The sequence below is a fragment of the Perissodus microlepis genome, chromosome 7 (genome assembly GCF_051167445.1).
Source record: "Perissodus microlepis isolate ML-2025 ecotype Zambia chromosome 7, ASM5116744v1, whole genome shotgun sequence".
In the NCBI taxonomy this organism is placed as follows: Eukaryota; Metazoa; Chordata; class Actinopteri; order Cichliformes; family Cichlidae; genus Perissodus; species Perissodus microlepis.
In genome coordinates this window covers 17,270,796-17,284,943 of record NC_140467.1, presented here as the reverse complement: position 1 = coordinate 17,284,943, position 14,148 = coordinate 17,270,796, and the positions used below count along the sequence as shown (strand labels likewise).

The following is a 14,148-nucleotide window of genomic DNA, read 5'->3' as shown; positions in this document are numbered from 1 at the left end:
GTATAATTATCCTGGCCTGTCTGCTACTGAATCTACTGTGTAAGAGGAATGAAAAAGTATAGTGCTGTGACTGACCATCTGGGATCAATGCAACAACACAGCAAGATTGCATTATTGTCTATTCTATATTACATAAACATTTGGTTAAGATGAAAATAAATCAGATTAATCAATAAATCTTCTGTGGTCTTATCCTTGTTTGTGCATTGAAGCTGTGCCTATTAAAATCTGCGCACAGCTAACTTCACACTCACTGATGTCAAAAGGCATAACACAAGCTTGAGTTTTGCTTATATAATGTATGAGAGTCATACAGGTAACAAATTATTTTCCAAAGACCTGAATAAAAGGTTCTTTAAGTACCTCATCCTCCAAGACCGTTGGCAATCAATAGCACAATTTATTTTGTGTCCACAGAATTTCTTAATATTACTAGTGTGCCAAGTCTGAATCACTGGTTTAAGGATATTATACCACGACCAAGTCTTTCAATTTTCCTTTACTTTAAGCAGATTTTATTTGTTGCTTTACATCATATGACCAAAGTATTTTAGTTTCCTTGTTTTGGTGGCAGTGAGTCTTTTACTCATATAACAAATTCACCAATGTGGAAGTTTTCCACATTGGTGAATTTGGCCACAACTTCCCTGTTGGCAACACGGAATGCCACAAACACAACAACCAGCTGATCCGAGCAGAGGTGGGCAGAGTGTAAACAGGTAATCCACGACTTGCTGTGACAATAAAACAAGATTATTTTTAAACTGCATTGTCATATTACATTATGATAGTAAGGACTCTGTAACTGCGCATAACAAAAAATACCAAAATCTGTGTATGTTTCGTGTGTGTTTCGTGAAAAGAAAAATTATATCTACATCGGCCAAATATTGGTATCAATCTTAAAAATCCAGTCTCCGTTAATCTTTTTTCTGTACGTTCACACCTCAAAGCACAAATTAGTGTCTGTGAGTCAACACTGCATAGTACACTACTAATTTAAAACATCAGACCAGTCAAGTTCGAAGACCTTAAATGTCTGCTTATCAGAACTTTACTCATTTTTGAATGGATGTTTAGCCTGCTATGCTTTTCATAGCATGACAATCATGTGAATTGTGTTCTTTATCAAATGTTCACCCCACACTGACTATCAGAGTCTATTAAAGAGGAGCATCAAAGCTGATCTGACAGCTTGTGGTTGCCAAACAGTTTCCAAACACACTCTATGTCACCCGACCCTTAAGATTTTAACAATCCCTATATGAAGTTCAGGTTCTGACTTCAGCTTGCCTCCATGCCTGTATCAAAACAGAAAGGCTCAGGTGAATTAAATATAATCCTGTTAGACGCTTGTTATTTGTTAGTTATGGTGCCCGTACCTGTTCAAATATTTTGACTGTATTGCAGAGAAGTGGATGCTACCATGGAAAATGTGATCATCATCAACAATGTACCATCCATACTGATACCTGAACTACACATTGCACAGTCTTTGTATTGCAAACATTGCTCTGTATTCAAGTCATCTATTCATACACATTATACTGTAAACTGTGAGGGTTTGCATATAATGCATATGCACTTTCATCTATTTTAGGTTTCAGTATGCAGCACTATTGCATCTTGTTTTGATTCCAAACCTCAGAACAATCCTGCCCCCTTAGGGATCTAAGAGTAAAAAAACAGAACACAAAAAACAACAACAAAAAAACAGAACAGAAACCCTGAGTTTCCTCTCTATCTGCAGCTGAGCATGTGAACAGGACCAAACCCATTCATCACATTGCTTATTTGCCAAGCTGTGGCATCACTGTGAGGCAGGGTGGGGGGTGTTTGTTGAAGCAGCTACGGCTACTAATGTCCCCAGAGCTGAGCACCTCTGTAACTAAGCATATGGATAATAAATCAGAGGTGGGAAAGTGACAAAAGAACTCCCTCCACTGGGAGACTGCAGCAAATAGAGCCGGGACATAGAGAGCTGGCAACTAGGCCACTGTACCACTGTACCTGTTCCAGTAAGCAGTGTGGAAGTCTAGTTTTGTTATTTATGGCTTGGCTCTGAAGTCATACATTTCAGGTAAATAAGCAATTTCCTCTTGGCTGGTTTCCTTTGTTTGCTTGCTCTTTGTGTCTTTGTCTCCCTCTGCTGTTCAATTACTTGTCAGTTTTTGTTTTTTTAATTCTTGATCTGTAGTTTCATGTGATATTCCAGAGAGTTTTCGAGGTTTGTATATCAACACAAGATAAAAGGCAAATTTCCCTTCACAACCACCAAAAAGGTTATGTTATTATCTCATAAAGGAAAGGTACGCTTCCAAATCCGATTTCCTTTTCTCCACTACGCCTGCTGCTTATCATGTAGTAGGAGGTGCAAGAGCCAGAATCCTGGGGAAATAACTTGTGTTACGTTTTTAGCTGACACACGCTTAGCTATGTCAAAGAGCTAGGAAAACACTAACTGAATTTCTAATGAAAATGGTGAGACTGAACCAAAGTAATGATTCTAAAAAACATTCCGTAGAGAGGTGCTGATGGTGATCAAGCTTTATAACCTGTGTGCATTTAACCTTTCCTGGAGCCTAAGGTAGCACATTTATTTTTGTTCACACCTAAATTTACAATGACAGGGAAGTCAGGGAAACTGACTGCAACAAAAATTCACTTCAACAATTCATTATTTCGGAAAGACTTCCTGCTCACGACTGTAGCACATCATCTAGAGACAAATGCACGGGCAATAAAATATCGCATAGCTACATACATATAAATATAACACACAGAGCCTCCTATCCTGCCACCCACACATTGACTCCTACACAGACTCAGTTCACTTTGACCTGCGGCCACATACTGCTGTACATAAGCCATGTCAGCCTTTGCTTGCCACAGTAATAACTCATGACAGAACCCAGATGGCATCCTGCAGGCTACAATCATCAAGACTAGGGAAAAGGGGATGAGAGGCACTCCAGCAACAGAGCAGCCAACATCACATCTCAGTCTCTCTCACACACACACACACAGAGGTCTGTGACCATTGGAGGCCAACTCTCACATTACTTACTATTTTTTAAGAGCTGTTCACAATATCTGGAGCCTTAAATGACTAATTCAGGTGGATAAGAGAAGTCATAGCTTGATTGAATGTAAGTGTCTGTAATAACATGCAAAGTAGGATCTAATCCAGTTAGGACAGTGCTCCACATGAATTAACATTACCCTTCACTTTGCCTTTTGGAATTCACAAAGCCTCAGAGAGAAATAGGTGAATATTTTATGCTAATATGGTCACTGAGGCAGCATTAAAGAGATGGGCAGTGTCATTTTCTGCAAAGTCAAAATTGACAAAATAGACGGCTGCATTTATACTAACCTAAACTAATTGTGTTCTAATGTTAAATTTTTGCTGTGCGTTTTAAAACAATCTTCCTTCTTCACATTATTTCACCTGTAACACACTTATTAGGGCCCGACTAACAGGCTAATATTAGCAATTTAGCCATATATCGGTATCTGCATTTATAATAGCTATACCCATATAGTTACGTGGCTTTGCGTGACTGAGACTTGGAACACTGGGTCTGGCTCTAACAATTATTTCATTAGGAACTCATTGACATGAAACCCAGAGAACCCAGTATGACCCAAGATTTTATACAAATGTGTAATGACAGCCAGTCTTGCCTTGAATGACCAGAAGTCATTGGCTAGCACCCACTCGATTAGAGAGCAAACATAGCCTTGAGAGGCTGAATGGAGCAGGATAGGTTGTTCCTTGAGCCTCAAATGTCAACTTAAAAATCACACAAGTCACTCATCAAAGAGAGTTTATTCACTGTGGAAACACTGCGGTGCACCCATGCCTAACCCGTATAGCAACACGAATGAAAACTAGTTCAAATAAAGTGTTATGCAGCAACTGGATTAAAAACTGCGTGGGTTTCTGAGAGGAGACATAATATATATATTGTGACAAATACCGCACAAAAAGAGGAAGGCTGTGGGTGCAATTCACAGCAAAACATTTTCTAGGCCATGATAAATTATAAATGATGCAGGGGATGTGTCACCTTTCAAAACCGATGTCAGCTTCCAGGCCTGAGACACATTTCTATAAAGTTAGGCATGAAACTGCAAACAGTGTCAGAACTTTAGCTCTGGTTCAAGGGAACAAGAAGACACCCTCTTCTAAATGTGGATACAGGAAAAACCAAAAAAAACCCAAAAAACAAAAAAACTTTCAGTCTGCCACTCCAAAGTTCTTTTTTTTTTTTTTTTTTTAAGATGCTCAGACCTTTGCATGGATTGTGTTCCTACCCAGAAGCATTCCCACTGGCTCCCTACGTATCAGAGGATAGAAGAGATAGTAGACTGATATCTGCACAATGTTAGTGGGGGATATCACGATGAGCAGTAAGTGGGCCATGTGGGCCTGTGTGGCAGACTTATAATGGATGATAGATTTTATTGTGGGCCTGCTTCTGTAGTGCTTCTCTTATGCTCTACCTGTGTTTGTGATTGCATAACCGCTCCACTGAAATGTTGTGCATGGCATATCTCGCCTCTCCAACTCTCAGCCTCACTCAGACACGCGCACAAACACACATCCGTGCATGTGCTTGCAAAATATCGCTGCTCTCTCACACTTACAGACACACACGCCCGCACACAGAAGTCCAAACCATCTGTTCAGAAGCTTGTTGAAGTGCATTAGTTGCACCTGGCTATGAATGAGCTGCACTCCTCTCCTACATACCTTAGAGCTAATGCAATTGCATTGACCCTGATACAGATCCAGCGGACCCTAGTGTAAAACCTGACATAAAACTGACTGAACTACATGCACACCTACTGTACATTACCATTATGAATCATGCAACTGACAAAATGCTGGTGGTGTAACACACCAAGGTTGTGGAGCTTCCACAACACTCCAGAACTGGAAAAATATTTTGTGTCAATGTGATTTTAAAATGATGTACAAATCCCAGTTTGAGCACTATGTGAATTATGAAAATAGTTATATAGTGGATTTATTTGTATGCAAACAGATACACCTGAGTCCCCTGTAGGTTCTTTTCCATCATCATGTTGCCTGTAGCCACCTGATTGTGCATGACATATTGTGACGCCATCATGCTGCTTAGCAATCGTCCAATAACAAACTAAAATCACGGACCAAGAAAATACTGTAGCATGGACATGTAGTAGTTTGGGAACAAAATATCACAAAACTTACTTTTTAAAAAGCAACTTCGTTCCGATGAAGAAGTTAGACCTGCTAAACATTTTCTGACTGAAGTCTTGTATGAATGTTGAAAATGCTTTCGGAGTGCCAAATGCACAATGAATAAAATTTGATTAACCCGACTGTAATGAAATGGCAGCGGGCATTTTAAAATCTGCTGTTTTGGGGAGCAGTCTGACATTTTGGATAATACACTTAACCTCCGTTGCATCTAGTATATGTAACACGCTGGCTTTGCCAGTCTGTTAAAATGAAGGCACTCTCTGGTGATGAGAGCCAGTGGGTATTTCCCTAACTCACAAGGATTTTCTTAATACAGCCAAGCAGATGAACAAAAATCAGGACAATTTACTTTATCCTCCATTCCTAATCCCGACCAAACTGGTCATGTGGTTAGATAGAAGGATGAATAGACCCTTTATATTTTTTTCCTTTATTAGTCTGGTGGACAATATAAGTACTGCAGGTGGACCTAAAGAACACATTTACAATTAATTTTAAAACCTCCTTTTTACAATGTTTTGAAATTGAAATTGTTGTACTGATATTTAGATTAATAAAAATTAAACAAGAAAGAAAATAAAGCAATGAGATTTTGCATACAGAAGTGAATGGCTGGAAGACTCTTCAGCTATCAGGCCTCTCTGCTGTGGGACCAGCTCCCAGTTTGGATTCCAGAGACAGACGCCCTCTCTACTTTTAAGATTAGGCTTAAATTTTCCCTTTTTGATAAAGCTTATAGTTAGGGTTGCATCAGGTGACACTGGACCCTTTTTTTGCATTTAATCATTAGTTATTTTTAAACTCTGGCTCTCTCTCACAGCATGTCTTTTGTCACCGATCGCAGCAGATGGCAGCCCCTGGTTCTGCCTGAGTGTTCTTCCTGTTAAAAGGGAGTTTTTCCTTCCCATTGTCACCAAGTGCTTGCTCATAGGGTTTGTGATATGTAATAATGCAGGGTCTTTACCTTACAACATAAAACACCTCGAGTCAACCGATACTGGATACTGGTACAATAGATATAGAGAGAGATAGACAACAACAAGCAATACCCCAGAAGATGAAAATGAAACCGTGAAAAAAACAAAACAAAGAAAGAAATATTTCATCTTAACCTTAATGTGATGATCAGAGTAGGGACTAAAGTGCCACTTCTTGGGTAGGTGCTATACAGCAGCGGTCCCCAACCCCCGGGCCTCAGACCGGTACCGGTCCGTGAGTCGTTTGGTACCGGGCCGCGAGAGTTGAGGCTCAGGTGTGAAATGTATGGTTTTCAGGGTTTTTATCGGTTTTCAGCGTTATTTTGTTATTGTTTTTATCGTTAACTCGATTTTCCTGGGTCTTTTCACGTGTGTTATGAATAAATCTTTTTTTCGGTACCGGTACTACTTTTATTTTGTTGTATTTATCCGCGACACCTTAAAGGCCGGTCTGTGAAAATAATGTCGGGCATAAACCGGTCCGTGGCGCAAAAAAGGTTGGAGACTGCTGCTCTACAGTCTCATGTCTCACACATGTAAGCATTGCCTATGTGAGTCAATTAGTCAATACTCTTGATGGGTGTCTATTCGTTAATGCTACTCCATGCAGTTCAGACTTGTTGTACTGAAAGTGTGTATGAGGTTGCAGTGATCAGTGTTCATTTCACAGCCTAGTGAGTACACGTCTGAAAGGGGTTTAATTTGCCACATTGTTGATGGTCTATACACGCAAGCGCACAGTGACACTAAGCTATAATTTAGAACCTCTGAGCAATAAGCTAGCTAGTTTTATCATCTTAAACCAAATGATAATCCATTCTGTTATCTTTTCACCGTGAACACATCACTGTGGCTGATCAAGAAGTAGTTGCAGCAACCCAACTTCCTATAACAAAACAAAATTTATTTAGATATGGGGATTTATACCCACCAATGATAGATGAGCCCAGAAAATCCAAAATATGTAAATTTACGCATCATGTTAAGGCCTTTTGTTAAGGCTTTAAAAATGCAATTATTATATGTATTATATACTATATATGATATTTTATATTTTGCAATGAATAAATATTACATGTTCTATTTCAGACAAACATTTATTTAAATCATATCAAATTACCTTTTTATTTTCTCAGTCTAGTAATGGAGTCCTGACCCAAAAGAAAGAAAAAAACATTAGACTCTAAGTATAAAAACCCTCCAATTTATTCAGTGATTGCAAGCGAAGAGACAATTTTGCTATTACTAGATCTAATAACTCCCCACTTGCTCCACTTCCCGTCTTATAGGAAGGACTCTGCATTTGCTGAAACTGTCATGTCATCATGGACTCTCAGTTTTCTATTTATGTTCAGAGAAGATGATCACTTCGAGCACCCGCCACCACTCTGTGCCGTCTAATTATAGTCGGTAACGGTTCATCCAAGAAGATAAACCAGGGTGCCCAATAATATCCGGCACTAAGTGACTTGTGAAGTGAGCAGGAAATGAAATGCGTGAGTTCAACTGGAAGCACAGCGCAGTTCATAAAAGTGAAGGGAGGATGACAATGGAGTCACAGCCGTTATAAAGGAGAGTGACTAGGAGGAAGCCGAGCGAGCAACAGAGTGATACAAGTGTCATAAGAACAGATGAAAAAAAGCCAGGTTGGTGAAAAAGAAGAGGAAATGTATCAAAGAGGTGTGAGAGCTGACTAACATGTTCTGCTGCAGAGCTTCTCAACCTGTCACAGCAGGAAAAACACAGCTCGAATTAACAACATAAAGAGTCCTGCTATTATAGTCTATCATATTTGAACAAAGCCTTCATTAGTGTTAATGCATTTGTATGCCGACACCACCTGAACTTTCTTGCAGTGACAAACCCTTAGTCTTTCACTTGAGACAGTTTGACTGGCATGAAAAACTACAGCCCTGTTCTAGTAAAACAGCTCTATTAAACGGGGAACTTTACTGATATCACACATCAAAATCTGAATACAGATTTTGAGAACAACTACTGCATCTGTGGGGGGAAAAAGAAAATTGATTTGGGCCAGTTATCAGTCCTATCCTGACTCAAAAGGCTGGATCGGATATTGTGACAATTTGCTGATATATATATATATAAAGCTAATCTACTGAATTTACTTCCATGTTGCTCTCTGTTTACTATACCACACAGCAGTGCACCAGCTGCTACTGGGAAAGCTAATACAGCATGGAGGAGGCTAACAGCTGAACGCCAGCAGTTTGGAGGCATTTCACACTGATTACTCCAACAGCTTCTCTTTGGTTGTTTACAATAAATTTTTAGTTGACTGTAAACTTAGCTAAAAAGCTCTGATGATGATGCTTTCCTGTCAGGTTCTTACTCTTTCTCCAGTCTCTCGCACTCTCACCATTGTTCTGTTTGGTGTAACATTTTTTGGGAAGCTTTCATTGCACTTTTGTTAATATGACATGCTGCAGTTAATATTATTTCACTACAACCATCTCTTGTTAGCAAGAATGTTAAAAGCGAAGTGCTAAAGCACTGTGCAAAAGTCTCTATCCACCCCTCAATTCATTGTACAGTATTATCCTAGAGTGATAAATAGAGGAAGTGATTTATTGAAACATATAAACATACATACAACTATGATATATAAAAGGAAAAAGCTGTTTGAAAAATTGTAAAATGATTGAAAGTCTTTAGTATATGACCACCTGTATTCTTCAACAAAGTGTAAGCTCTCTTAGGCAAGTTTTCTTGACATTTCTTTAAGTAGTCATTAGGAATAGCTCATCAGGATTTTTGAAGATCAGTCAAAGCTGTTCTTTGGGTGTTGGCTGCTTTCTGTTCTGTTCTTATACTGCATCAATAATGCTGAGGCCCAGGCTCTGAGAAGGCCAGTCGATGACTGATGGTGTCACACTGTGTTTTTTTCTGTCCACGTATGACATTACTGCTTTGGTAGTGTGTTTGAGATCATTGGTGTCCTGAAACACGAAACTGATACCAATCAGATGCTTTTCAGATGAATCAGCAAGATGAATCTATAAGATCATACTCGTCTGTATTCACAAAGACCCCAACACCACTGCCTTAAATGCAGTCCCAGACCATGACAGAGCCTCCACCGTGCTTCACAGATGGCTCTGAACACTCACTGTTGTACCTCCCTCTTGATCTTTTCCATGCATATTGATGACAATTTGAACCAAATACTTCAGGCTTTAAAATCTCAAAGTTTTAAGTTCATCACTTTTTAAGACCTATTGCCACTTTTTTCACAGTTCAGTTCTTGTGTAATCTGGCACACCTCAGCCTTTTTCTCCCCGTTTCCCTTCCTTAAGAAAGACTTCTTCACAACCATTGAGACCATTTCTGATGAGGCTTCAGCGAACAGCAGACGGATCAACTGAACAGTGAGATGCTTCACTCGGGTTCTGTGTCAAGTCTTTGCTGGTACTTTATTATATTTCTTAAGGACAATACCTTCAGATACTGTTGATCTACTGTAGATGTTTAAGGGCACATTGCACAACATGCTTGCTTATACCAGGTTTTCGACTAGTATCTCTTTGGGAATCACCTTATTGGTACATAAATTGTATGCCTATCAAGCTGTGTAAATAAATATAAAAGTATAAACACATAATGAATACAGTTTAAAATGTAGAAGTTGCTAAATTGTCTGTTATGTGTAAATACATAACACTGACCTATAAATCATTCTGTTAAGTCACTTAACAAACCAACAACAAAAAGCATTTGAAAGTGGTCAGCTATGAGGACTGAAAATTAAAATAAAAAAGCAAACGAATGCCAAAAGAAAAACTTTCACAGACCTTCAGAAAGCCTGGAGAAATATTTCTCAAGAGCAGGTTAAAAAAAACATTACAAGAACATCTGGCTCCTCAACAGCAAAAATACATTAAAATGAGAGAAAGCTCAAGACTATTGCGCAGCAATGTATAAAGAAACACATACAAAAAGATCACTGCATACACAAACTTTAGCAGACACTTTTATATTTTTATATTTTGGAATAATTAGAGGAAGAAATAAGGGAAATGTTGTTCATTGCTTGGGTGTCTTCCATGAATACAGGAGCGTGCTTGTGAGTCCAGCGTTAAGTCTCGGAGGTAATCTTCTAATATTATTTCCATCTGCACTTTTTCTACTGAGACATTTCTAAACACCTCTAGTCACAAATCTGTTGAAGGAATGCAAGTCCTCATATAGAATTTCAGTGTACATCTAGTTACCGCAATGAAAAGATGAATCAGCAGCGATTTCAACAAAGAAAATAATTAACAATCTCTTTACTTACGTTCCCATTGACAAAAAAAAAAAAAGCAGAGCAGGAGTATAAACGTGCTTCTCCCCGATGAATAGCAACAACAAGAACATCAATGGGGGGTGGGGGGAGTTCCCTCAGACAGAAAAGCCATTACTCTGCACATTCCACTGCATTATTGTGTGCATGACTTACCAAAGAGCTGGCGGTGAAATATAAACTTCCCGGCTAAAAGGCCAGTGATAATGGCCAGTATCCAGCAAATTACTTTCAGGATGTTCCACCCGAGGCCTGGGTACTTGTTGAAGAGGAAAGAGAAACAGTTCCCCACCACAATCATATGGGCCTCTGTCTGACTGTGAGAGACGGGGTCCTCGGCGAAAATTAGGAAGTTAAAAAAGGTGACGAGGTACGCCACAATGAGACGGGACCACGGGTGCTGGAAATAGTAGCGAAAAAGGGCATCTATTTCCATCTTGCTAAGCCCTCCAGCCACACTACACCTGGGAGTCAGAGAGAGAGAGAGAAAGTGCTTCTTTTAGTCAGATTACATTACCAGCCAGGCAGATTAGAGCAAACGCACCCCTCAGACACAGATTAGTGGTTGGAATATCACTAAAGATAATGGATTAGGATCACGCTCAATTCAGACCCGGCTCAGATAGCAGAGCAGCACCTCCAATAACGCACACAGATTTCTTAACACAAAACCAGAGTTTCCAATCAGTCCTAAGATTATCACACGGCTGTGAATTAGCAAACAGCCTATATCCTGTAATCAATTTAAAGGAGAGAAAAATAACATAAAGTGGACGATCAATCCACTCAAGTGTCATCTTGTGTCGGTGAATCACGTGTCATACCTGGAAGTGGTGGACTCTTGAAGTACTATATATCTCTCAGCTATAAATCGCTGGCTCGTCTCCTTGTCTGCTCTGCGCTCTTCTTAAAAGAAACTGTTCCAGCATTACAGTGAGGCTTTCCCCGGCAACACCAGCCAAGCAGTGCATGAGTAACCTGCAGACACCCCGTCCCTCCTGTATTTTTAATCATTATTCACCCATGAACTCCACTCTTTCTTTACTCCATCGCTCTCTACCTCTTTGAACCATCTGACTTTGCTGGGCTGAACTTCTGCCTGCTTTCATACCTTCCCTAAAACAGGGCATGGAGGGGGAAGAAGGAATTATGTAATGGCTTCAAAAATAGAGCTGGCTATTAAATTTCACTGGCATCATGTTTGTCTTGTCATGATGCTGCCACCTTGGGTGATAGTAGGCTGATGAGGTAAAATGCAGATTTAGTTTGCTTTCTTTATCAAACTGCAAGCATTTAGAGGAAGAGGAGCAGGAGGAGAAGGCAGACTTTTAGTGTGACCAGGGACCTGCTCCCATTCTGTGGCTAGCAACTTGTGACCAGAGAGTCCCAAAACATGAGTTAAGTGGGACTTAGCACCCAAAAAAGAACAAAGTGGGCCGGGATAAGTTTATCTGGAGGTGGGTGGGTGGGCTATAGTGAGCTATACCCTAGATAATCACGATGAGTAATGACGAGCTCAACTGATGTTTCGGGACCTGAACTCCCTCTAAAGCATAAAGATTAGATTTGCACTGATCAGAGCAGTCTAAGTGCTGCAGGAAATACTCCAAATGGCCTCTCTATTTGAGGCACTTCTGGCCATTTCTGAATGGACTATCGTGTTCAGGGCATTAGTGCGTGATCGCACCAATCTCCCTTCTAATGACGCCAAATGTCACATCACTGACCTTATATAATTATGAGATATCACAACAAGCTTGACCATTTTGGCTCCTTCTTATCTGAATGTAGGGTACACCGAGTGAGATGTGGGACAGCCAAAATCCGTGCAAGTTACCTGCATGCACGTCGCTTTTTCTTATTTGTGCATGTGCAGTGGGTAAAGTCAACACGATTTTACACACCTGCTCCACGCCGTTTTATCTCTCAGTCGATGTCCAGGACGAGAAGCCCCGCTCCCGCTCTGCTCTCCGGCCACATCAAGCCGGCAGCGGCGCTCTAATCATCCTAAACAGGAGATGATACGACAGGGCTGAAGTGGGATTATCCATGCGACCTGTTGTTGTTGGTATACGACAGAGGCACCCACAAATCCTCTGTCATTGTGCCGGACTGTCCATACGCCGGGCGGGGCGGCTATTAAGCGGGCGGTGCTTCGTCACTGAGTCCCCGCCGTGAGGTGCGGTTTCTGGGTAGTAAGTAGGACGCTTCTACCGCCGCTGTAGCAAGGATGGAGGAGGCTGAATCCACACAGCAAGCGCAGCATCAGTGCAACGCAATGTAGCCAACACGTTGATTCACTAGCGCCAAAGTCAGAGCCAGTACAAATACACGACTTCCGCTCACGTGTTTCAAAATAAAATGATACCGACATCCATAACACAAGTAAGACTTGAGGAATCTATAAGTATACCAATATATGTATCACAACAGGCCAAGGACGAACCTCTAATATTAACGGATTAGATGTTGTTTTCCTTTATTTTTCAAGTTACTTGAACTTAACCCATTAAACATCATTAGAAACTACCAGATTTCTATGAGGATTTTTCTGAGGAAGATTTTTTCCGCTCCTGAAAAAAAAAACTGTCACCCATAACTCGATAATAACGCAAATCTTTAACTTATTAACTCAAAACTTTGGGATACCTAACTCGAAATTTAGAGTTATTTCCTCTAAATTTTGAATTATTAATCCAAAACTTTGAGATCCCAGCTTTTTTTTTCAGTGCCAGAAACAAACTTCCACAGTGACTGTAATCGTCCTGGTTTATGTTGAAGAGTTGAGTGTCAACGGTCTTTCATCTTCAACCAGAATATCCGATAAAATTATCCACATTATCTAAACTCATCATATCAGGGGAAAAGTCTATCCTACCAGGACACTGGAACGAGGTGCAATTTGCCAGTGATCATTCATTTGTTTAGTCACAATAATGGCAAATCAGACACTTACACTCATTTATATGTTCTGAAATCTACATCACATCGAAGAATGGTTGAAGATGAGCCCATCTCAATAAGTGGACCAGAGCTCAGTAAACAATTTGCTTAATACCATTGGTAAATTATTTTGTTTCACATAAATGTACTAGTAACAGAGCACAGGTTTCATCAGCCACACTAGAATCAGTTTATTTTGTAAAAAGAAAATTAAAAAAAAAGGGGGGGGGGGGTGTCAAATCACTTCCTGTGCGACTGTGTGTCATACTTGACGCAAAGCTGAGAAGGGATTTTGCTACCATGGGGCTCATTTATTTATTTAAAGAGGAGACCAGAGGCAGGAAGCCCGTGGCTTCCAGATGTTGCCGGATTTCGTGCCAAATAGGATCTGCTGCTTTGAGAGGCGGGAATCTGGTATGACGGATCAGAGATGTGGAAAAACTGAATAAAATGTAAAAAATGAAAGATGAATGAATATTGATCTTTATATTAATATTGATCTTAAGCCATAATTAAATACAATCAGTGCTTTATTTGTTTTCTTTTCTTGAAGAATATAGCTGAATTTAAACCAGAAAACAAGTTGACTTTATTTCTTGGAACTTATTACATTATAAAAGCAGATACCATACACATATAGTGGAGTAAAGCATTCATTATTATTTTATTAT

At 39.9% G+C, this 14,148-nt stretch overlaps 1 protein-coding gene across 1 annotated transcript in view; it reads right to left on the bottom strand.

Moving 5' to 3' along the window:
* Positions 1 to 12,861, bottom strand: part of tmem117 (transmembrane protein 117) — a 46,460-nt gene extending 33,599 nt beyond the window's left edge. The window contains exons 1-2 of the mRNA XM_084933901.1: positions 12,439 to 12,861; positions 10,691 to 10,998 (exon numbers count right to left, since the gene is read on the bottom strand). Of these exons, the coding sequence (XP_084790027.1) occupies positions 10,691 to 10,970 (280 nt within the window). The 5' untranslated portion in view covers positions 10,971 to 10,998; positions 12,439 to 12,861. The remainder of the gene's footprint in view (positions 1 to 10,690; positions 10,999 to 12,438) is intronic.
* Between the last annotated feature and the right edge of the window lie 1,287 nt (positions 12,862 to 14,148).